Source organism: Plecotus auritus (assembly GCF_963455305.1).
Source record: "Plecotus auritus genome assembly, chromosome: 12".
Classification (NCBI taxonomy): Eukaryota; Metazoa; Chordata; class Mammalia; order Chiroptera; family Vespertilionidae; genus Plecotus; species Plecotus auritus.
Genome location: NC_137778.1, coordinates 28,830,013 through 28,853,041, shown reverse-complemented (window position 1 = coordinate 28,853,041; position 23,029 = coordinate 28,830,013). Strand labels below are relative to the sequence as shown.

Genomic DNA, 23,029 nt, shown 5'->3' with positions numbered 1-23,029 from the left:
GTCTGACAACTGCTGCTCTGTACACCATGCATTCCTTAGGTGCATTGCATATACTGCCTACTTGTGCCCCCCAGAAGCCTGCGAAATTGACCAAGATCCCTCAACCTGTGAATGGCTGAGCCTAGATTAAAACTCAGGTCTGACCCTACAGGCCATGCTCTAGCATGGAGCGCTATCCTAATGACTAGCAGTGTCATCAGAGTAATAGTTCTGGTCACCAACTGATGTTATTATAGCCCATCAGCAGGTCACTTATCGCTGCTGGTGATTTCACACCAGAGCCAAGGAGGGGATGGCAAGTCAAAGCTAGAGTTGAACACCTCATATCCCTTCATCTCCCCGCTCCCAATTTCAGATATCCTGGCCAGCCAGTGACAAAAAAAAGAGTGATTGTGCCTTTAAGAAGAAGAGCAATGAGGTAAGCAGAGGTGGGGGTGTAGGGGCTCTGAGTAGAGAACCCTGGTGTCCCCAGGCCATCATCTCAGGTGGGGCAGGCAGCAGAGGCGGCTTGTTCGCATGATTATTGCCTGCATCATGTTCTGTGAAGACATACATGGACTGCCTCAGCACTGCCCAGCCCTTCTTCCCACTAGGAAGCGAGGGAGCATTGGAGTTTGGGGGCCCAGGAGTTTGGGGCAAATGTCCTGGAGGCCTGAATTCTCTATCTCCTCCAGACACAGTGTTTCAACTTTATTCGTGTCCTGGTCTCTTTTAATGCCACCCACCTCTACGCCTGCGGCACCTTCGCCTTCAGCCCTGCCTGTACCTTCATTGTGAGTTACCTGGCACCCAGCTCTCAGTCCCCAAGCCTCCCTCCTCACATCTACTCCCAGCCCATCCTCTGCAGCTCTGGAAACCTCCCAAACCAATTTCCCTCTATGTCCCTTTGCCTTCCCCCCTCACACCCCTCATTTTCCAGATGTGAGACTCTGGCGTTCCACTCTCCCATCCTCTGCCCCCTTCTAGGAACTCCAAAATTCCTATCTGTTGCCCATCTTGGAAGACAAGGTTGTGGAGGGGAAAGGGCAAAGCCCTTTTGATCCTGCCCATAAGCACACGGCTGTCTTGGTAGGTGAGTATCAGGTTCCCTGGTCCATCCCAACATCTGCTTTCCCAAGTCACTCTGTGACATATGGGGTCTGATAGTTTCCTGAAAGGCAGGGGACAGAGGGAGGGAAAGCCAGGAGCTTCAGAGCACAAGATCCGAGGGGAAATTGGGCACCCCAACCACCAGCTCCTGCTGAAGCTGCTACAAAGGAAGTGAAGAGAGATGGCTGTGGGGAGAGAGGCAGGAAGGTTTGGAAAGGGTCTCAGGCAAAGAGGTCCGAGATCCAGCAACTGTTCAACAAACAGGCTCTGTGTGACACCTCCTCTGTGTGCCAGGCATTGTGCTCACAACCGTAGGGGTTTCAGAGAAGAAATGGCCCCTGTACCCCCCCCCCCCATCCCCGCCCCAGACACCAACCATTACAGGCTTCCCAACTTGGCTTCTTGGAGAAGATGGCCTTTGGCTTTTGAATGGGACCTTGGAAGACAGGTAGATGGGTGGGGAAGGTACACCAGGAAGAGAAGGGTAGGACCCAAGGTGTGGGAGCAGAAAACCAGTCACCTTCTGGGAACAATGAGTGATTCTACTTGGCAAGTGGTTCAGCTGGTTGTGCTGGGGAGAAGCGAGAAAAAGGCTGGGGAAGTGCCCAGACACAGAAGGCTGAGAGGCTTGGCCATTTCCTGTGAGCAGAAGGACCTAAGAAGGGTGCTCAGTGGGGCTATGAGCTGGGCTTTGGGGCTCCACAGGAAGGTGTACAAGGAATGAGACAGATGTGAATGCTGGCCCCAGACAGAGGCAGGTCTGAGGGGGGGGGGGTAGGGCCCCTTCCAACTTATCATGTCCGTCCTCCTCCCACCAGACGGGATGCTCTATTCTGGCACCATGAACAACTTCCTGGGCAGTGAGCCCATCCTGATGCGGGCGCTGGGATCCCTGCCTGTGCTCAAGACGGATAATTTCCTTCGTTGGCTGCAATGTAAGAACCTGAGCCCCATCCAGGACAGGTCTGGTCCCCTTCCCCCGAGTCCTGGAGGCCTGGCGAGTCAGTCTACTCATTGTTAAGGGGATACCACGTTCCAGGCAGTCCTGTTAGGCACTGGGGGTACAGCAGGGAAGGAGACCAAGCTCCCATCCTCAAGAAGCTTTCATGTGGCCCTGGCTGGTTTGGCTCAGTGGGTAGAGCGTCGGCCTGTGGACTGAAAGGTCCCAGGTTCGATTCCAGCCAACAGCACGTGCCTGGGTTGCGGGCTTGATTTCCAGTGGGGGGCGTGCAGGAGGCAGCCAATCAATGATTCTCTCTCATCATTGATGTTTCTATCTCTCTATCCGTCCCTTTCTCTCTGAAATCAGTAAAAATAAATAAATAAATATATATATATATATATATATATATATATATATATATATATATATAAGCTTTTATGTGACATAAATAAAGAAGTATCAGTCCTCCTCCCCTCCGCCCCCACGGCTATCCTGGATCAGCCGTGGGACCCGAGGCATCCAGTCTCCTGGCTCCAGAGCCAAACCCAGGGTGTTCACCACGGGGAACCCAGGGCATCCAGGTGCTTAATCCCTAAGCCTACCTGCCTACCCTCCCACCCGCCCCGCAGCGGACGCCTCCTTTGTGGCAGCCATCCCTTCTACTCAGGTCGTCTACTTCTTCTTCGAGGAGACAGCCAGCGAGTTTGAGTTCTTCGACAAGCTCCGCACGTCCAGAGTGGCCCGAGTCTGCAAGGTCGGCCTGGGCGGGAGGCGGGGCTGACGTGGAAGAGCCAATGGGGAGATGGCAGGGGCGGGACTGAACCTAGAGCCCAATCGGAGAAAGGAAAGGCGGGTCAGGGGGCGGGGGCACGTGGGGCCGGAGGCGCCCCTTACCCAGCCTCGCCCCCAGAACGACGTGGGCGGTGAAAGGCTGCTGCAGAAGAAGTGGACCACCTTCCTGAAGGCCCAGCTGATATGCGCCCAGCCCGGGCAGCTGCCCTTCAACGTCATCCGCCACGCCGTTCTGCTGCCGGGCAATTTCTCCACCGATCTCCGCGTCTACGCAGTCTTCACCTCTCAGTGGTGAGCCCCAGGGCGGGGGAAGTGGGGCTCGCTGCGGGGCGGGAGCTAGGAACTGACGTGAGTCCAGCGCAGATCGTCACTACCTCCCAGGAGTTTGATTGATGCCCTTCATGTAGGTGGGAAAAATAAAGCTCAGAGAGGTTCTTCCCGGTTTATATTCTGGCTGGTTCCAAAAAAGATAGGAGGCAGCTTACAAAACGCAACCATTAAAAGAAATAAAATAAAAAAGGAAAGTAAAATAAAATAACCAATAAGGAAATGGGAACAAAAGGAGAATAAGAGCAGCCAAGGATGGGATCAACACATTACAAATGTTTGTCATTTATACAGTCCCTGGATGCCAGTCACAAATTTAGCTCTGATCTTCCTAAGGGCCAGAGCAAGGAGAGAAACACCATCAGCGTCATAAGATAAAAATATATCCATTGCTTGGAGGCTAAGAAAGGTGAACTGATTTGCTGTGGTCTGATTCCACAGCGTTTTAGATATCTGCTGACCATGTGTCAGGTACCAAAGATACCTGGTGTAAGCAGGGTCTGGTATCTATGGCATCCAGAACTAATAAGTTAAGGAGAACAAGAAAGACACCTGTTTACCCACAGACCAGGGCTGAAGGAATAATAGTCATGTAGTCAGGCTCCGGTTCATTCTCTGAGGACCAGGAAGCCACAGGACGTAAAGGAGGAAGGCTTCCTCTGGAGCCTGTCAGGAACTGGTTACACTGCCCTTCCCATGGCCACAACCCCAGCGTCTGACCCCCAGTTAATTCTCTTTAAGGATAATCACACTTCAGATCCTAAAATGGGCCAGAGTCAGGGGCCCTCCTAGCCCTTATTACCACAACTAGAGGAAGGAGAAGCAGCTAGGATGGCACAGCCCTCCACATTCCTGCCCTCCTGGGGTTCCTCACCAATAGTGGGCCAGGGCTGGAGGGGGAGCTTCCTGATAGAGCAGAGGAGATGACAGACAATGTCCCCCTCTGGCTGTCTCCAGGCAAATCAGTGGGACCAGGAGCTCAGCTGTCTGTGCCTTCTCTCTCAAGGACATCAAGCGTGTCTTTGAGGGGAAGTACAAGGAGTTGAACAAAGAGACTTCGCGATGGACTACTCTTGGGGTCCCTGATGATATCAGTCCTCGACCAGGCAGCGTGAGTACCAGCCCCCACACAGAGCAAAGCCCCTCTCCCTCTGCCCCGAGACACACACATAATGCACTTATCAAAGTACCTATCGTGGCATAATAGATGCCCAATAAATGTTAGTTCTCCCCCCCTACCACCACCAGTCCTGACTGCTGAGATATACACTGGGTCCAGCTGCCCACATTCCACAGGTGTCCAGCCCCATCCCACACATAGAGCAGCCCCTTCTACCCCAGCGAAGTACACATCCAACAACAGAGCGATGTCACTAGAAAACAAGGGAGCATGGGCTGTGCCAAGGACTGTGTTGGGCATCTTCACCTGCATTTCTTATTTAACTTTTGTTTTTGTGTGTTTTTTTTTTTATCAGAATTGATTATGTACACTATTTTAAAAATCATATAGATTTACATGTGTTGGTTACCAAAAAAGCCCTAGTTCCCTTCCTAGAGAAAACCAGCTTCAATTTTTTTTAGCTGATTCTTTTGGTATTTATCTCCAAATTTCTAAATAATATACTTTTATTGTTACGTCTTGATGTTTCAGTTTCAGGCAGTATCTATTGCATTCCCATTCTAAGAGGTGAGGATTTACCTGTGTCCCCCCACCCAGTCGTGTGCTGGAGCTGGCTTGCAGCAACTTGCAAGAACTCTTTTTGTAGTTCTCTTTCCAAATTCGTGTCCAGTGACATTACATTGGTAACTTGAAATCAACCATGTGGGAGTATAAACCATGGAAATCAGCAAACACTACAAATCAGGGCTCCCCTACCCCCCCTCCAGAGCTGCCTTACGAACACACCAGTGCACCCAACCCCCATTTTCCAACAGTTTTCTAGTAATTTTGATTAGATCAAGATTTATATTATTATTCACCAATGAGCCAAGTAGTAAGCCCTGATTATTTCTGCTTTTGCATTTTTTAAATTTTCCCTGGGGTTAGTAATTATTTTGATGTTTCTTTGCTTGCTTTGTTTTCTAAACTCTTATCTTTAGTTTAACCCCAGACTTTTTTTTTTTAAGTGAAAGAATTTAGTAGTGAAACAGTGAGACAGAGAGTGGCTATTCCACAAACAGAGCAGCCAACTCCAAGCTCGTACTCAATTATCTGAATCTCTTCTGAAGACAGACCCCTTAGATGTTCTAACAGTATCATCTTCCTGGAAATCCTTCCTGTCTACTGCCGTCGAGACGGGAGGCCCTCTGCATTCGTGCACAGCTGCCACCCTGGAATCTCCCCTCCTCCTCATTCTGGGCATTCCCTTTGCCTCTTGCTTGTGATGATGTCATGTTTCTTGCATTTCGTGGCTGCTTCTTCTTCTTTCTTCTTTTTTTTAAAATATATATTTTATTGATTTTCTTACAGAGAGGGAGGGAGAGGGATAGAGAGTCAGAAACATCGATGAGAGAGAAACATCAATCAGCTGCCTCCTGCACACCTCCCACTGGGGATGTGCCCACAACCAAGGTACATGCCCTTGAGTGGAACCGAACCCGGGACTCTTCAGTCCGCAGGCCGACACTCTATCCACTGAGCCAAACCGGCTAGGGCTCTTCTTCTTTTTTCTATCTTATTTTAGTGGAGGATAGTCTCTGTAGATTCCTAGATAGGGATCTATAGTGGTAAAATCTTTTGAGATCTTGAGTGTCTAAAACTGTCCTTTATTTCATTTTTTATTTTTTTTAAGATGCCTTTATTCTACTTTCACATTTGATAGTATGGCTAGGTACACGTAATTCTAGACTAGAAATTATCTTCCTTGAAAACTTGGAAGGCTTGCTCTGTTGTCTTCTACCTTCCAGTGCTGCTGTTGAGACATCCAAAGCTATTCTGATGATCCCCAACTCTTTGAATGTCACCTGGTTTTTCCTCACTGCAGTCTTGTAGGGCCTTTTCTTTGTCCCTGGCTGTTCTGAAAATTTCACAATATTGAGCTTTGATGAGACTCTGTTCATTTATTGTGCTGGACATTCAGTTTGCCCCTTCAGCCTGGAAATTTAGTTCCTTCAGTTCTAATAAGTTTTCTTGAACTATTTCTTCCTATTTCATTCAACAAGTATATATATGTATATGTGTATGTGTGTGTGTATATATATATGTGTGTGTGTGTATATACACACACACACACACACACACACACACACACACACACACACATATGTAATTTTGTTGTTGTTGCTGTTATTAATCCTCACCCGAGGATATTTTCCCATTGATTTTCAGAGAGAGTGGAAGAGAAAGGGAGAGACAGAGAGAAACATCGATGTGAGAGAGACACATCGATTGGTTGTTTCCTGTACGCACCCTGACTAGGTCTGGGGAACCTGCAACCGAGGTACGTGCCCTTGACTGAATTGAACCCGGGACCCTTCAGTCCATGGGCCGACGCTCTATCTAATGAGCCAACCGGCTAGGTGGTTAGGGCTCAGCAATACTTTTGGAGCCACATGCCACTGCTCTAGGCACTGGGGATACAGCAGTGAATAAAACAAGTCCCTTCCCTCATGAAGCTGACATTCTAATATTAGAATGTTTTTTCTCTTCTTTCTGGACCTCCTGGACGGTCCTCTAACTTTTAAAAACCTTTCCTATTTTCCAAAGCTTTAGTTGTATTCTACTTTTTGGAAGAGTGTCGCAATTTTACCTTCTGATCCTTCTACCAGATTTTAAATTTCTGCTAAAATATATCATTTCCTAGATTTTTCAAGCTTTAAATATCTCTTTTATAAAAATGTTCTGCCCTAACTGGTTTGGCTCAGTGGATAGGGCGTCGGCCTATGGACTGAAGGGTCCCGAGTTCAATTCGGTTAAAGGCACGTACCTCGGTTGCAGGTTCCCCAGCCCTAGTCGGGGTGCATGCAGGAGACAACCAATCGATATGTCTCTCTCACATTGATGTTTCTCTCTGTCTCTCCCTTTTTCTTCCACTCTCTCTAAAAATCAATTAATGAAAAAATTAAATTAAAATTAAGATGTTCTATTACGGAGAATTTCAAACATATCCAAAGTAGACAGAATAGTGTACTGGACTTCCATATACCCATCAGTCAGCTTCAGCTCATAGCCAATCAAACTTGTTTCATCGCTACTTCACCCACTTCCTCCCTTATTATTTTGAAGCAAATTCTGGACATTATATCATTTCATCTATAATTTCCTCTGGTTGCCATAATGAATTTTCACAATCTTGGTGGCTGAACACAAAGAAATTTATTCTCTCTCACAGTTCTGGAAGCCAGGAGTTCAAAATCAGTGTGAGCTGGTTTTGTTCCTCTGGGGACTCTGAGAGAGAATCTGATCCATGCCTCTCTCCTGGCTTCCGGTTGGCTGCTGGCAATCCTGGTGTTCTGTGGCCAGTAGGCACATCACTCCAGGCTCTGCCTCTGTTACCACTTCGCCTGCTCCTCTGCGTGTCTCCTCCATTTCCCTTATAAGGGCACTTGTCATTTGCCTCAGAGCCCATCATAATCCACAGTGAGCACATCTTGAGATTTTAAATTATATCTACAAAGACCTTTTTTTGCAAATAAAGTCACACTCACCGGTTTTATTTATTTATTTAGCAAAAAGCTTAAATATTGCCGAAACCGGTTTGGCTCAGTGGATAGAGCATCGGCCTGAGGACTGAAGGGTCCCGGGTTGATTCCGGTCAAGGGCATGTGCCTTGGTTGCGGGCACATCCCCAGTGGGAGGTGTGTAGGAGGCAGCTGATCGATGTTTCTCTCTCATCAATGTTTCTAGCTCTCTATCCCTCTCCCTTCCTCTCTGTAAAATATCAATAAAATATATTTAAAAAAATTTTTAAAAAAAGCTTAAATATTTACTTAGGTTACCTATGACTTTAGTTGTGATCAATATCCAAAGATTTTAGGAATAGGTGATTTTTTGGGCAATGTATGAATGCTTAAAGATGTAAGTTTGACATGTGTTTTAGTTTCACATATTTATTTGGCCTGTGTACGTGTTGGAAGACAACATTTGTTCTCTTGGATAAGAAGCAAAAATTTTATCAGATTTTGTAAAATTATTGACATGCAAGAGATCCCCTCCATGATATCACTTTACTAGAGCAAGATGACAGGGGAGTTGCAAGCTTAGGGCTCCTCAGGGAGTTTCATACGCTCTTGAGGGAGAGATGGAAGATCTGGAGAAGGAGTGGACAAACTGGGAATCTTGGTGGACTTCTTGGTACTGTGGGTACACAGATGGCTGCTTTCACTCTTCCAGCTATCATCTAACTGTGAATGGAACTGGAGGGAGGAGCAGGGGCCAGGCCACCCAGGGCCTTTTGCCATGCTGAAGACTTCCCTTCAACTTGATGGCTCAGGCAGTGGGAACTCAGGCCAGTAGTAGTTACAGAAGCTGATGGTGTCTCTTCTTCATACCTAAATGTTGATGATGTGATAGAAGCAGAAGCAGAGGTTGTATAAAGATAGAAAATGGAACACAATAGACCCTGGGTGTTTCCTTCACGCTGACTTCGCCTTTGCCAGCATGGCCTCCCACAGAGTGTGAATGGTATCCAGGAATTCCACAGATAGGTCATCTTTGAGTATGAGCAATGGCCACTGGCCTGAGAGCTGGACCTGGACAACATAACATTCACAGATTTTAGATGGACATATTTTCATTTAACCTACTACATCATCTATAAATATTTTAGTATGTATGTCCAAAAGATAGGGCTTTAAAAAGTACCCATAGGCCCTAACTGGTTTGGCTCAGTGGATAGAGCGTCAGCCTGCGGACTGAAGGGTCCCAGGTTCGATTCTGGTCAAGGGCATGTACCTTGGTTGCGGACACATCCCCAGTAGGGGGTGTGCAGGAGGCAGCTGATCGATGTTCCTCTCCCATTGATGTTTCTAACTCTCTATTCCTCTCCTTTCCTCTCTGTAAAAATCAATAAAATATATATATATATTTTTTAAAAAGTACCCATAGTACCATTATCACACCAAAAAAATTAACTCCTTAATATAATATGCACTTAGTGCTCAAATTTCTAATAGTCTCATAGATGTCATAAAAGTATTTTTAAATATAGTTTGTTTATTTAAGTCAAAACCTAAATAAGATCTATGCATTTGGATTGGTTGTTCTTTTAAGTCTCTTTTAATCTATATGTTTCCTTTCTAGCTTCCTTTTTTTTTTTTATTGCAATTTATTTGTCCTGTAGAATTTTCCACAGTCTGGATCTTGGTGATTTTGCATCTTGGTGGCAGAATTGAAGTATTTTCTGTAAATTGCTGGTTGGCTCTAGAGACTTGATCAAATTAAAACTGACTGGGGGGAGGGGCAAGACTACTTCATCATGGTCGTGTGTCCCTTCTTCAAGATGTATGTCATATCTGGCTGTCCTCTACCTTCACGTACCTCTCCTAAGATAGGAATGAGGCCAGCTGTGGCTCAGTGATTGAGAGTTGACCTATGAACCAGGAGGTCATGGTTCTATTCCCGGTTAGAGGCACATGTGGGGCGCATGGGAGGCAACCGATTGATGATTCTCTCTCATAATTGATGTTTCTGTCTCTCTCTCTCTCCCTCTCCCTTCCTCTCTCAAATAAAAAATATATATATATATATTTAAAAAATAGTAATGATAGTTTGGTGTGAAGTTTTCTTTTCTCCGAATCATTTCTGTTTCCTCTTAGGTTTTCACTTGGTCATATTTTCTATTTGTTTGCAGGGTCTCTTTCACGGTCATGGTTTTACTCACAGGTCTTGGCTCTCTTCTCATATTTAAGAGCAGGGGACCATGAAGCTGTTTGGAAACTCTGTGCCATGGGTATGACTTGGCAACTTGAGCTCCATTGTAGCTTCTCTGAGGATGGAAGCTGGGTTATTTTGTTGGGGCTCTTTAACGTTAGTATCTTTAAGTCTTTCCTCCGGGACCTCTAGTCAGTGTTCCCAGAGCAGACGCTTCTCGTCTTTTGCTAGGAAGGAGACGGTCCCATTCCTGGTGTCAGGGTGCCCTGGGGGAAGATGGTTGGGTGTGGGAAAGAGTATCAGCCTGTACTGTGCCTACCTGCACTTAACTGCCCCCTTTCATGGTGGTGTCCCTCCTCACTGTGCCTGCTGTTCTCCATCCAGAGACCCTCTGTCTCCAGCGAATAAACCTCCAGTCTTGGGCCAGGGCATGGAAGGGCCAGTCACACAGGAACATGGGGCTGGGAGGAGATCTGCCTGCTTTTTAAACAGATTTTCAGATAATTCTCTTTATTCAGCGCCTCCCCCCACCCCCTTTAAGTCATTTCCAGAAGTGACTGGGGCCACTAATTCATGAACTTTGGAAACTGTCTTACAAGTCAGATAGCTTTGGTCTACCCCAGGATCATCTTAAGAAGACTTTTTGTTTCTGCTAAGTCTCTTACTATTTGTTCATTTGTTTTCCAGCTTCCAAATGCCTTCTCTCCAGTTCTTCCCATCCCTTTTTAAAGAATCCCTTTGGGGCCCTAACCGGTTTGGCTCAGTGGACAGAGCGTCAGCCTGCGGACTGAAAGGTCCCAGGTTCGATTCCAGTCAAGGGCATGTACCTTGGTTGCGGGTACATCCCCAGTGGGGGGTGTTCAGGAGGCAGCTGATCGATGTTTCTCTCTCATCGATGTTTCTAACTCTCTATCCCTCTCCCTTCCTCTTTGTAAAAAATCAATAAATATAATAAAAATATATTTAAAAAGAAAGAAAGAAAGAATCCCTTTGGGAGGAAGCAAGTGTAGGTGCATGTGCTCATCCTGGTATCAAAATGCGATGTAGATGTTATCACCCCACTTTACACATGAGGAAATTGAAGCCCATAGAAGTGGAGTAACTTGTCTGAGGACACAGTTTGTAGGCGACAGAGTTGGGGTTGGCCCTAAGACAGTGCTCTTGGATATGAAGGACAAGGGTCCTGACTAAGGATCATAACACAGGTGTCCCAAGAACCCTAGCATTCTGGTGTTGGCAGGGTCTTTAGAGAACAGCCAGTTCAACCCCTCATTTTATGGGTGAGAAAAGAAAGCCCAGAATGGAGAAGAGACTCTCCCAGCGTCATGTAGCAAGTTCATGCAAAACCTTGACGAGAAACACGCCCTGCCACACCACCCTTTTATATGATATCTTTCCTTTAATCACTGGCTCAGCAAACATTTATTGGCACCGATTGTGTCCTATGCTAAGCCTCCAGCTACAGACATGCGTGAAATAGGGTTCTTGCCTGCAAAGGGCTCTCACCCTGCTTCCTGCCGGCTGCCAGGCATCCTTGATGGAGGTGAGGAGGAGGAAAGCCATAATGGCTAACATTTATTGAGTCCTTAATTCACACCAATCACTGTTCTAATTACTTTTCATGTATTTTACTGTTCATCCTCACAGCAAACCTGACATATATTGGTAACAGGCCCATTTTACTGTTCAGGAACCTTAGGCATGCGGAGGCTGGGATACAGAGCCCAACCACCATCTGGAGATGAGGACTGCCAGGAAGGAGGGAGCAAAGGAGATCAGCAGAGGGGGAAGAAGGGAGGGAAGAGGCAATGGGTGAGCTTACAGGAAAGAGAAAGCTGACCTGATCTGCCTTCTTCCCCCTGCAGTGCTCGGTGGGCCCCGCCTCTGATAAAGCCTTGACCTTCATGAAGAACCATTTCCTGATGGATGAACAGGTGGTGGGAACGCCCCTGCTGGTGAAGTCTGGTGTGGAGTACACACGACTTGCAGTGGAGACAGCCCAGGGCCTTGATGGGCACAGCCATCTGGTCATGTACCTGGGCACCAGTGAGTAGAAGGCTTCAGGACATCCCTCAGGGGACTGAAACAGAGGAGGGAAATCTTTGAGTTCATTCACTCATACATTTATTCAACAAGTGTTTTCTGAGGACCTACTATGTGCCTGGCACCCTGCTAGGCTCTGAAAATACAGTGGGGAAGCAAAACAGCTCATCCCTACCTTTTGTGAGCTTTCAGTCTGGTTGGGGAGGAACACACAAGGGCTTTGGTGGCCTCAGCAAGAGCTGCTTATTCTATGGGGGAAGCCATGTCAGAGAGGTAAAGAGTGAGTGGATAGAGGGGAACTGGACACAGCAAGTGCAGAGATCATTCCTTCAGGAGGCTTGGCTATGAAGGGGAAGAGAGCAAGGGGGTGACTGGAGGAGGGTGTGGGGTCCAGCCAGCATTCTCTTTTTAAATATGGGAAATATTGTCAAGATCCAGTAGGGAGAGAGATGGTGAGAGATGGGCAGGCAAGGGGGTAATTGGCAGGTGAGGTCACAGAGGAGCGGGAAGCCCGAGTCCAGGACATAGGTGAGGGAACCAGCTGTAAATGGAGAAGGGCCAGCACCTCTGCAGGGGTGGGGGTCGGGGTGTGTGTATAGCCTGGGGGGTGGGCAGGAAGCAGAGGAAGCTCCTTTTTAAAAATACATATTTTTAAAAAATTCTCACCCAAGGATATGTTTTTATTTTTCATTTATGAGAGAGAGAAAGAAACATCCATGTGAGAGAGAAACATTGATCGGTTGCCACTGTACACACCCTGACTGGAGTTTGAACTCACAACCTGGGTACGTGCCCTGACCAGGAATCAAACCCAAGACCATTTGGTGTATGGGACAATGCTCCAACCAACTGAGCCACACTGCCAGGACAGCAGAGAGACCTCTTATGTGAAGGCTTTGTGTTCTCTGTGAAGTAGGAGGACATAGGTCCTGAGCTGGAATGAGGAATGGAAAAGGTGGGAGGTTTGAAGAGAGAGGGGTGGATGCAAACAGTCATTATGGAAAGCCGGAGAGTCACAGGGGAGCGTGGAAGATTGCCAGCCCTATATATTGAGGGCCTGGTGAAGGGATGACCATGAGCTTTAGTGGATGGAAACCTACCAGATTCATTCATTCATTTAGGACCTGCTACTAAGCACCCTACCAGCCATGCATTTATGGGGTACACCTTAGAGAACAAAACGAACAGGAAGCTTGTCCTTGTGGAGTGCAGGGAGACAAACGATAAATATCCCAAGTCAACGGCGTCAGATGTTATGAGATTAGAAAGTTAGTCTAACATGAGGGGCGATCAGTAATGCCAATCAGAGTGGTTGCAGTTTTTAAAAGGGTGGTCAGTCCTTAGTGGTTGAGTGTCGACCTATCAACCAAGAGGTCACAGTTCTATTCCCGATCAGGGCACATGCCTGGGTTTCGGGCTCAATCCCCAGTGTGGGGCATGCAGGAGGCATCCAGTCAATGATTCTCTCTCATCATTGATGTTTCTAGTTCTCTCTCTTCCTCTCCCTTCCTCTCTGAAATCAATAAAAATATATTTTAAAAATAAAAATAAGAGGGTGGCCCTAGCCAGTTTGGCTCAGTGGATAGAGAGTTGGCCTGCAGACCAAAGGGTCCTGGGTTCAATTCTTGTCAAGGGCACGTACCTTGGTTGCAGGCTTCTCCCTGGCCCGGGCCCTGATTGGGGCTCGTACAGGAGGCAACCAATTAATGTGTTTCTCTCAGATTAATGTTTCTCTCTCTCTTTCCCTCTCTCTTCCACTTTCCCTAAAAATCAATGGAAAAATATCCTCGGGTGAGGATTAAAAATAAATAAATAAAAGTAAAAGGGTGGCCAGGATAGAACTCACTGAAGTGCCTTTGAGTATAAACACTTATGGAGGTGAGGGAGGCTGGTGATGGGATTTCCCAGGAAGCACTCAGCTGTCCACTGGTTCATGCCCACGGAGAATGTGTGTTCCTTCAGGGATGGAGTTTTATTAGGTGGTTGCAAAGGAAGGACAGGGGCAAGATTTCAAGCTGTTTACTAGGTGTACCGGTTAAGACGGATTTTTTTCAATAGATGGAGTTACACATATGTTGATATATATGTGATTTGATATGTATGCTATTTTGTTGTATTGCTCCTTCAGATTACCACTTGTTCCGATTGATGGCACACGCACTTTCTGAGCAGCACTTCAAAACGTACGAAGAAGTGGAAAATTGGGTCTCTGAATGGTTTGCCTCAAAACAAGAAAAGTTCTATTGGGACAGTATCCACAAATTACCTGAAAGATGGGGGAAATGTGTAGCTAGCGATGCACATTACTTTGAATAAAGCACTTTTGGTTTCTCTTGAAATTATCCAGTTTTCTTTGACTACAAAATCCGCATTATTATGGTTAATAATGCAGATTAATTATTAACTGGTTAATAATGTGGATTAATTATTAACCAGTTAATAATGCTGATTAACTATTAACCAGTTAAAAATGGGGATTAACTATTAACCGGTTAATAATGTGGATTTTGTAATCCAAAGAAAACACGATAATTTCAAGAGAAACATCAAAAGTGCTTTATTCAAAGTAATGTCCATCGCTAGCTACACCTTTCCCCATCTTTCAGGTAATTTGTGTATACCGTCCCAATAGAACTTTTCTTGTTTTGAGGCAAACTATTCAGAGACCCAGTTTTCTACTTCTTCATACATTTTAAAGTGCTGCTCAGAAAGTGCGTGTGCCATCGATCGGAACAAGTGGTAATCTGAAGGAGCAAGTTCTGGTGAATACGGCGGGAGGGTTAATACTTCCCAGGCAAGATCTTTTAACGTGTACTTTAACTGGTTTTGAAGTGTGTGATGGTGCGTCATCATGAAGCAAAATTACTTTGCCGTGTCTTCTGGCCCATTCTGGTTGTTTCACGGTCAAAGCGTCGTTTGAATTGATTACTTGTTGGTAGTAGCGATCAGTATTAATGTTTTCACCTGGTATTAGAAGCTCACAATACACCACACCTTCCTGGTGCCACCAAATGCAGAGCATTGTCTTCTTTCTGAAGCGATTTGGCCTTGCAGTGAATGTTGATGGTTGACCTGGATCAACCCATGATTTTGTGCATTTGGGATTCTCAAAATAAATCCACTTTTCATCACCAGTCACAATTCGATGCAAAAAAGACTTTCTTTCATGCCGTTGAAGCAACATTTTACTGATAACTTTTCGGCTTTCCATTTGTCTTTCGTTCAGTTGATGTGGCACCCATTTTCCTTCCTTTCAAATCTTTCCCATTGCTTGTCAATGATCAGAAATTGTTTGCTGAGCAACGTTTACTCTTTCTGCAAGTTGTTTCTGAGTTTGACACATATTTTCATCCAATAATGCTTGTAATTATTGGTCTTCAAACTTTTTCGGTTGACCTGGACGTTCTTTGTCTTTCACATCGAAATCATCACTTTTAAAGTGTTTAAACCAGCATTCACAAGTATCTTGAGATGGAGCATGTTCACCATAAGCTTCCCGAAGTATACAATAACTTTCAGCAGCACTTTTCTTCAAAATAATGAATTAAAACTTCCCGCACATGCTCTTTTTTTGGCACGAAATTCGACCTTTTTAAGCGTAAAAATATCTATGATGTTAACACCTTCAGAAAATTTGACATATGAAGTTTTTTTTTTTTTTAAATATATTTTATTGATTTTTTACAGAGAGGAAGGGAGAGGGAGAGAGAGTTAGAAACATCAATGAGAGAGAAACATTGATCAGCTGCCTCCTGCACACTCCCCACCGGGTATGTGCCCACATCCAAGGTACATGCCCTTGACCGGAATCGAACCTGGGACCCTTGAGTCCCCAGGCGGACACTCCATCCACTGAGCCAAACCGGTTAGGAGACATATGAAGTTTTGAAGCTTGCTGTCAATACAACAAAATAGCATACATATCAAATCGCATATATATCAACATATGTGTAACTCCATCTAGTGAAAAAATTCGCATTATTAACCGGTACAACTAGTACAAGAGCTCTCCATCTCCATGGCACAGAGGGAAACGGTCAGGCAGATCTGTGTCCAGTGCATGTGAAACTTCAGAAAGCACTTGCTGACCGTGGGGAGGCCACCTGGGGTCGGGAGGGAAAAGGAAGGGATCTGAACATTGAGAACACTGAGCAATTTTCAGAGGTAATGAGGCCATTTCAACTCTGTCTTTCCACAGCCACAGGGCTCCTGCACAAGGCTGTGGTGAGCGGGGACAGCAGAGCGCATCTGGTAGAGGAGATCCAGCTGTTCCCTGAGCCTGAGCCTGTTCGCAACCTGCAGCTGGCCCCAACCCAGGTGAGGAGGGACCTTCTAAGGGGTGGGCCTAGGGGGCTGGGGCCTTGCGAGGTGTGCTGGCAGCACCCTGACACTCCCCGTCTCTCTTGCAGGGTGCACTGTTTGTAGGCTTCTCAGGAGGTGTCGTAAGGGTCCCCCGAGCCAACTGTAGTGTCTATGAGAGCTGTGTGGACTGTGTCCTTGCCCGGGACCCCCACTGTGCCTGGGACCCTGAGTCCAGACTCTGCCGCCTCCTGCCCACCTCCATCCCGTGAGTGCCAGTCCTGGATGGTGCCAGGACCCTTTCTACCCCGCTCGTGCTCCTGTTCTTCCTCTCTTTAGGGGCTACTGACACAGTCCCTCCAAGATCCCCTCCTGTGGTGGGCTCCTCCAGGGACAGGTTGCACCCAGCAGTTTAGAAGCTGCTCCAGCATCCTGAGTCTCTCCTCCACTCCGCTCTACCTCATGTGTTTCCCCCCCTGCTCCCCCCACAACCTTCTTTCCCACTTATTCCTCCCTGCTCTTCCCACTTTTGTCTTCAAGGATGATTTTTTATTTCCTTGCCTTCTCAGGAAGTCCTGGAGGCAGGACATGGAGAGAGGGAACCCACAGTGGGCGTGTGCCAATGGGCCCATGAGCAGGAGCCTCCGGCCTCCGAGCCGCCCCCAAATCAGTGAGTGTGGGGCCAGGGGAGGTGCAGAGGCTCGGGAGGGCTTCTTGGCAGAGCAGGCATTCTTGCCTCAATATCTTCCCCCAGCATCTGCCTGGCTTGAGACCTGAACGCCCAGAGTTGCGATGGATTTGGGTCTTGGCTATAGGGAGAGGGCATAGGAGTTCTAAGGTGGGATTCAGGATGGAGGGTAAAGTGGTTTTGGTGTCAGAGTTGGAGTGAGATGGACTGGAAGTCAGTTTGGGGTCCAGATTGGAGATAGGGAAGGGGTCAGTTGAGTTTGGGAATTGAAATGGAAATTGGAGATGTTCATTGGGAGTCCAAACGTAGGATTAGAGACACTCTCCTTCTTCCTTCTCCTCCACATCCCTTGACTTTTTGCCCCTTTTTCTTCACCTACAGTTAAAGAAGTCCTGGCCGTTCCCAACTCCATCCTGGAGCTCCCCTGCCCCCACCACTCAGCCCTGGCCTCTTACCGCTGGACTCACGGGACAGCAACAGTCTCAGGAGCCTCTTCCATGGTTTACAATGGCTCCCTCCTGCTGCTGCTGCGGGATGGGGAGGGAGGCCTCTACCAGTGCTTGGCCACTGAGAATGGCTTCTCCTATCCTGTGGTCTCCTACTGGGTGGACAGCAAAGACCCGCCCCTGGCCCTGGACCCTGAACTGGCAGGCATTCCCCGGGAGCGCATGGAGGCCTCGCTGACCAGGGTCGGTGGTGGGGCCGCGCTGGCTGCCCAGCGGTCCTACTGGCCCCACTTTCTCACTGTCACTGTACTGCTTGCCTTAGTGCTTTCTGGAGCCCTCATCATCCTCCTCCTCTCCCGACTGGGGGCACTCCGAGCCCGGGGCAAGGTCCAGGGCTGTGGGAGCCTACCCCCTGGGGAGAAGGCCCCATTGAGCAGGGAGCAGCACCTCCAACTTCCCAAGGAACACAGGACCTCCGCCAGTGATCTGGATGCCGACAACAACCACCTGAGCACCGAGGTGGCTTAAACTCTGGGCACAGACTGAGTCGTGGGGTAGTGCCTGGCCGTGCTGACCGGGGTGCCTGGAGCAGTGCGGACCTGACTAGGGGGGAGCAGCACAAAAGATCACCTTCCTCCCTCAAGAGTAGCTTCTCTGCCACTCTGTGCCACCAATAGCACTCAGTGGGCTGGGAACAGTGGCCGGCTCCCCTATGGGGTTCCCGTGCGCTAAGCGCATGGCCTCTCAGACGGGGCTGCCCCAGGCCTGGACTGAGGCTATGATAGGAGGACCTAGAGATGATCCTTCAGTTCTGGTCATTCTGGGACCCTCCAGAAACATACTGCTCCAGGAGACCCTAAAGCATCTGGCTGTTCCAGGACCCTATGGGAATCAACAAACATCTAAGCAACCATCAGATAGCACGTCGCTCCTGGAGACTCCACGCTGATAGCAGCTGTCACCCTGGACACCAATTCTCCCCTCTCCCAGGGATCTTTAGGGTTCAGCAGGGAGCTGCCCCCTTTATGCGCACACTGACTCCTGGAAAGTCTTGAAGGCTGACCACCTTCCTTCTTGCTTCAGGTGGGGGAGGTGGTGATCTCTTCTGGCCTGGCTAGAATGGCAGCGGTAATCTGAGCCTTGTTCATGCCTTTACCCTGGCTGACCCTTTGACCTCTGTCCTTTCTCCTCTCCTTTGCTTTGGGATTCAGAAAACTGCCTGTCACAGTTTATTTTTTATTAAAAAGACAAAGCTTCGGACTGTGCTGTTTTTGTGGGAGCAGAGTTCTCCAGCAGAGGACTGCAAGATGTAAGGGGAGCAGGCATGGAGGTGTCAGTGGGAGGAGGGCCACGTTTGGGGGGTGATTGTTCTCTGGAGCTCTTCTGCCCTGAGCTCCCTGCCCCCCAGGCCAGCCGGACAGTCCTTTCCTCCATTCTAGCCACTGCTAGAGAGTCTCTCAGACTTTGCCTTTCAGGCCAACACTGTTGATCAGCTTCAGCTCCTGTCTGCTGGCCAGGCAACACCTGATCCACCCCTGGGTGATGATTGGCAGGTGTCCCTGCTCAGCCTGCTGTTGCTGTCCCTCACTCCCCCACATTTCTTGTGACTCCAACTCAGCCCCTCTTTCCCACTGCAGCCCTTGGTTTCACCTCTTGGTGGATTGAATTTAAAGAAAGACCATGCAACCTCCCCATCCTGGCTACATCCTTCCCAATACCCAACAAACTGCCCTCTTCACGGCACCACACCACCTTCCCCCTCACCCTCCCTTCACAAAGGCCTGTGACCCTCTTCCAACCATGGCTAACCAGTGCCTCTGCCCCCTTCTTTCTGCAGAGACCCCTAGCATGGCCCCCTCACTTTACCTCTCCCTCATCTTAACCTCCTCTCTCCCACCCTCAGGTGTGCTAGGTGTTCTAAAAAAATAACCATCCCCAACTCCAACATTTGACTCTATGCCCTCCCCCCTACTTGCGCTCTCTTTCCTTTACCACCAAACACCAGAGAGGGTAGGTACTGGCTGCCTCCTCCACCCCACCCCCAATGTCACCCTCACCTTTAATCCCCTGTGGTCTGGCTTTTCCCCCCACCTCTCTGCTCAAATGACTTTCCACAATTACCCATAAGCAACTGATCTTGACTTATGCAATCTTCACCCTTAATCTTCTCACCACTCTCTACTGAAAATTGTAGTGTTTACTATAACACATTGTTGCATAAAGCGTCTCTAGAACTTTCTCATTTTGTAGAACTGAAAGTCTATATCCATTGAACAACAACTCCCCATTGCCCCTCCTCCCAGCCCCTGACAACCAACATTCGACTCTGTCTGTGAATTTGACTACTTTAGGTACTTCATTTAGGTGGATAGATTCCACCTAAATGAAGTACCTAAAGTAGTCAATATATGACTGGCTTATTTCACTCACCATAATATCCTCAAGGTTTACCCACATTGTAGCATGTGACAGGATATCCTTCCCTTTCTGAAGCTGAATAACAACAGTCCATTGTATACATATACCACATGTTTTTTTGTTTGTTTGTTTTAAAAATATATCTTATTGATTTTTTACAGAGAGGAAGGGAGAGGGATAGAGAGTTAGAAACATCGATCAGCTGCCTCCTGCACACTCCCTACTGGGTATGTGCCCACAACCAAGGTACATGCCCCTGACGAATTGAACCCGGGACCCTTGAGCCCGCAGGCCAACACTCTATCCACTGAGCCAAACCAGTTAGGGCCATACCACATGACCACATGTATTTTAGCCGTTAATCTCCTGACGCACATGTGGGTTGTTTCACGTCTTTGCTGTTGTGAGCATGCTGTAGTGAACATGTGTGCGCAGGCTGTAGTGAACATGTGTGCGCAGGCTCCCTTCCAGACCCTGTTTGCTATGGCTCCTTCATTGGCGTTATTCGGCTTCCTGGTTCTTTTTCCTACTCTGGTAGCTCCTTTGCATCCTCCCATGACCCAGCATTTTTACCCTGCGGTCTGACTTTCGCTTTCCAAGCACCCTTTCCAAACTTTCTCTCCTTGACTCCCCAGATGACCTCCAGGCCAAAGGCAATGGGACGGCGTGGGGCAATGGCAAGGGCAGTGGGCCAGGATTAGGCTCCTGGGGACTTCATCTGCTCTTTGTTTTTATATATATATTTGTTGATTGATTGATTTCAGAGAGGAAGGGAGAGGGAGAGAGAGACAGTAACATCAATGATGAGAGAGAATCATTGATCGGCTGCCTCCTGCATGCCCCACAATGGGGATGGAGCCCGCAACCCCAGGCATATACTTTGATTGGGAATCGAACCTTGACCTCCTGGTTCATAGGTCAACACTCAACCACTAAGCTACGCCGGCTGGACTGGTCTTATTTATTTTTTTTAAATGAACATTGAGCAATTTTCATCTGAGAGTCCTGAGATACTTCCTCAGACGGGTTGCTTTAGTGTTTCACACAGTGCTGTGCATCTCTTACATCTACACACACTTTCATTCACACTTCTGGCTGGGGAACATGATTCCTCTATGGAGCAGAACCCCCGTCCCCTTTTTTCTGTATCTCTAGGGAGCAGCATCAGCCTGGTATGCAGTAGATGCCCAATAAATATCTTTATTTTATTTGTTCAAATCTGACATTCCGTTCCCTTTTGTGCACTTCCGCCCCTCTTGAGAAGCCGGTTCCTTTTACTTATGCTCAGGTTGCCAGGTCCCATTTAGGTTCTCAAATTTCCCTGTTCTGTCTCATGCCCTTCAGTGACCTTCACACTTGTATGTGAGCCAAGAGGACAGCTGCCAACGTGCTGCCCTGTTTGTCCTACTGGGGCTTCCTGACCTGGGATAAGATGCCAGCCCAAGGGCCCTGGGAGGGTGGTTCACAGTGCTGGCTCCTTTACACGTTTTAGATCATATTTTAAATTGCCACCCACTCAGAGGCCTTTCCCAACCACCGTATCAGAAAAGCTCTTTGCCCCAATCGCTTTCCATCCCAGCACCCGGTCTCAGCTTCTGCACAGCACTCATTGTATCACCGTTCAAAATCGTCTTTATTTATTTAGTTGTTTAACCTGCTCCCTTCCCCTCCCCCCACATCTCCCCTACTCCAAGAATTTAAGCTCCAAGAAAGCTATGGTGTTTTCCCTGGCATTTTGCAGACCCTGGCAAAGAGGCAGTGGGCTCTGGGACTTGCAGCTCCTGGACATTTGAGCCTGGCCTGCCTGCCCACAGACACAGGAGGAGAAAGCTTTGAGTGACCCCATGACTGTTCCCCAAGCCGAACACCTTGTGGGCACCCTCTTTAAGGTGCTCCCCTTGGCTTTAGGAGGCTCCTGGGGGCAGAGTGGGATGACTGGGGAAGAAGCTGGGGTCACAGTCCCTCTGCAGGGTGGCAGGGTGCCGCTGGCCTGGGCAAGGTATCCCCCACCCAAGGGTGCCTCCTGAGTCAGATGGGGTTGGCTGTCCCCACAGAACAAGATGTAGGAATTCATTGGAGAGGTGACAGGTCCTGTTTTGGAATTGGGGTTTAGGGCAGCAATGGGGAGTGCTGCCAGGGAGAGCTGTTTCCCACAAGCACAGTGGATAATGAAAGTTAGGAAAGCTGTGGGATGGCCTTTTGGTGGTGGGCTGGCTTCCCACCTGAACTGGTGTCCAGATCTGTCTCAAGGTCCATGATTTAGGGGCTGGCTCTCTGGATCCTGGGGTCTTCGGATGAGGCCATTGCTGCTGCCACCACACCTGGTCTAGCCTGGTGGAGCTGTGGCAGGAGCCTCTTCCAGGATATAGTTCTGGTGTTGAAGTCTTTTTTTTTTTTTTTAAATATATTTTATTGATTTTCCACAGAGAGGAAGGGAAAGGGACAGAGAGCTAGAAACATCGATCAGCTGCCTCCTGCACACTCCCCACTGGGGATGTGCCCGCAACCAAGGTACATGCCCTTGACCGGAATCGAACCCGGGACCCTTCAGTCCGCAGGCCGACGCTCTATCCACTGAGCCAAACCAGCTAGGGCTATGTTGGAAGTCTTGATGCCAAATTTCCTCTTCAGAGAAAACCCAGTTTTGCCCTAAAGGTCTTTTGACTGATTAGAAAAGGCCCACCTACATTATCAAGGCAATCTCTTTGAAAGTCAATTTATTGTAGATGTTAACCACACCTACAAAATACCATCACAGCCTTGGCCAGTAAGGCTGGGTTGGTTGGACCAGTGTCCCATAAACCAAAAGGTCGAGGGTTCAATTCCTGGTCAGGGCTCATACCTAGGTTTCAGGGTGTGTGCAGGAGGCAACTAGTTGATGTTTCTCCTGCACATCAATGTCTCTCCCTTCCTTTCTTTCTTAAAAAAATAAAATAAATAAACATTATTATTTTAAAAATACCATCACAGCAAGAGTATTAGTATTTGAGTGAGTCAGTACTATAGCCTAGCCAAATTGACATAAATCTATCACCCTAAGTTTGAAATCTCCGTTAGATATTTTTCAAAGAACAATTCTTAAAAAGAAACACAACTATATATATATATATATATATATATATATAAAATTTCAGAGAGAAAGGGAGAGGGAGAGATAGAAACAGACCGAGACC

At 47.7% G+C, this 23,029-nt stretch overlaps 1 protein-coding gene and 1 pseudogene across 4 annotated transcripts in view; one reads left to right on the top strand and one right to left on the bottom strand.

Moving 5' to 3' along the window:
- The window catches only part of SEMA4A (semaphorin 4A), a 30,059-nt gene extending 11,363 nt beyond the window's left edge, over window positions 1-18,696 (top strand). For all 3 annotated transcript variants that reach the window (XM_080647490.1, XM_080647491.1, XM_080647492.1), the window contains exons 4-15: window positions 356-418; window positions 675-773; window positions 967-1,072; window positions 1,908-2,024; window positions 2,662-2,786; window positions 2,943-3,115; window positions 4,109-4,262; window positions 11,828-12,008; window positions 16,204-16,322; window positions 16,415-16,572; window positions 16,874-16,974; window positions 17,374-18,696. In XM_080647490.1, coding sequence (XP_080503616.1) covers window positions 356-418; window positions 675-773; window positions 967-1,072; window positions 1,908-2,024; window positions 2,662-2,786; window positions 2,943-3,115; window positions 4,109-4,262; window positions 11,828-12,008; window positions 16,204-16,322; window positions 16,415-16,572; window positions 16,874-16,974; window positions 17,374-17,966 — 1,989 coding nt within the window. In that variant the 3' untranslated portion in view covers window positions 17,967-18,696. The remainder of the gene's footprint in view (window positions 1-355; window positions 419-674; window positions 774-966; window positions 1,073-1,907; window positions 2,025-2,661; window positions 2,787-2,942; window positions 3,116-4,108; window positions 4,263-11,827; window positions 12,009-16,203; window positions 16,323-16,414; window positions 16,573-16,873; window positions 16,975-17,373) is intronic.
- A 2,844-nt stretch (window positions 18,697-21,540) lies between these two features.
- On the bottom strand, window positions 21,541-22,160 carry LOC308237270 (steroid receptor-associated and regulated protein-like; annotated as a pseudogene). The gene has a single exon. The product of its transcript is annotated as a steroid receptor-associated and regulated protein-like (transcript).
- Between the last annotated feature and the right edge of the window lie 869 nt (window positions 22,161-23,029).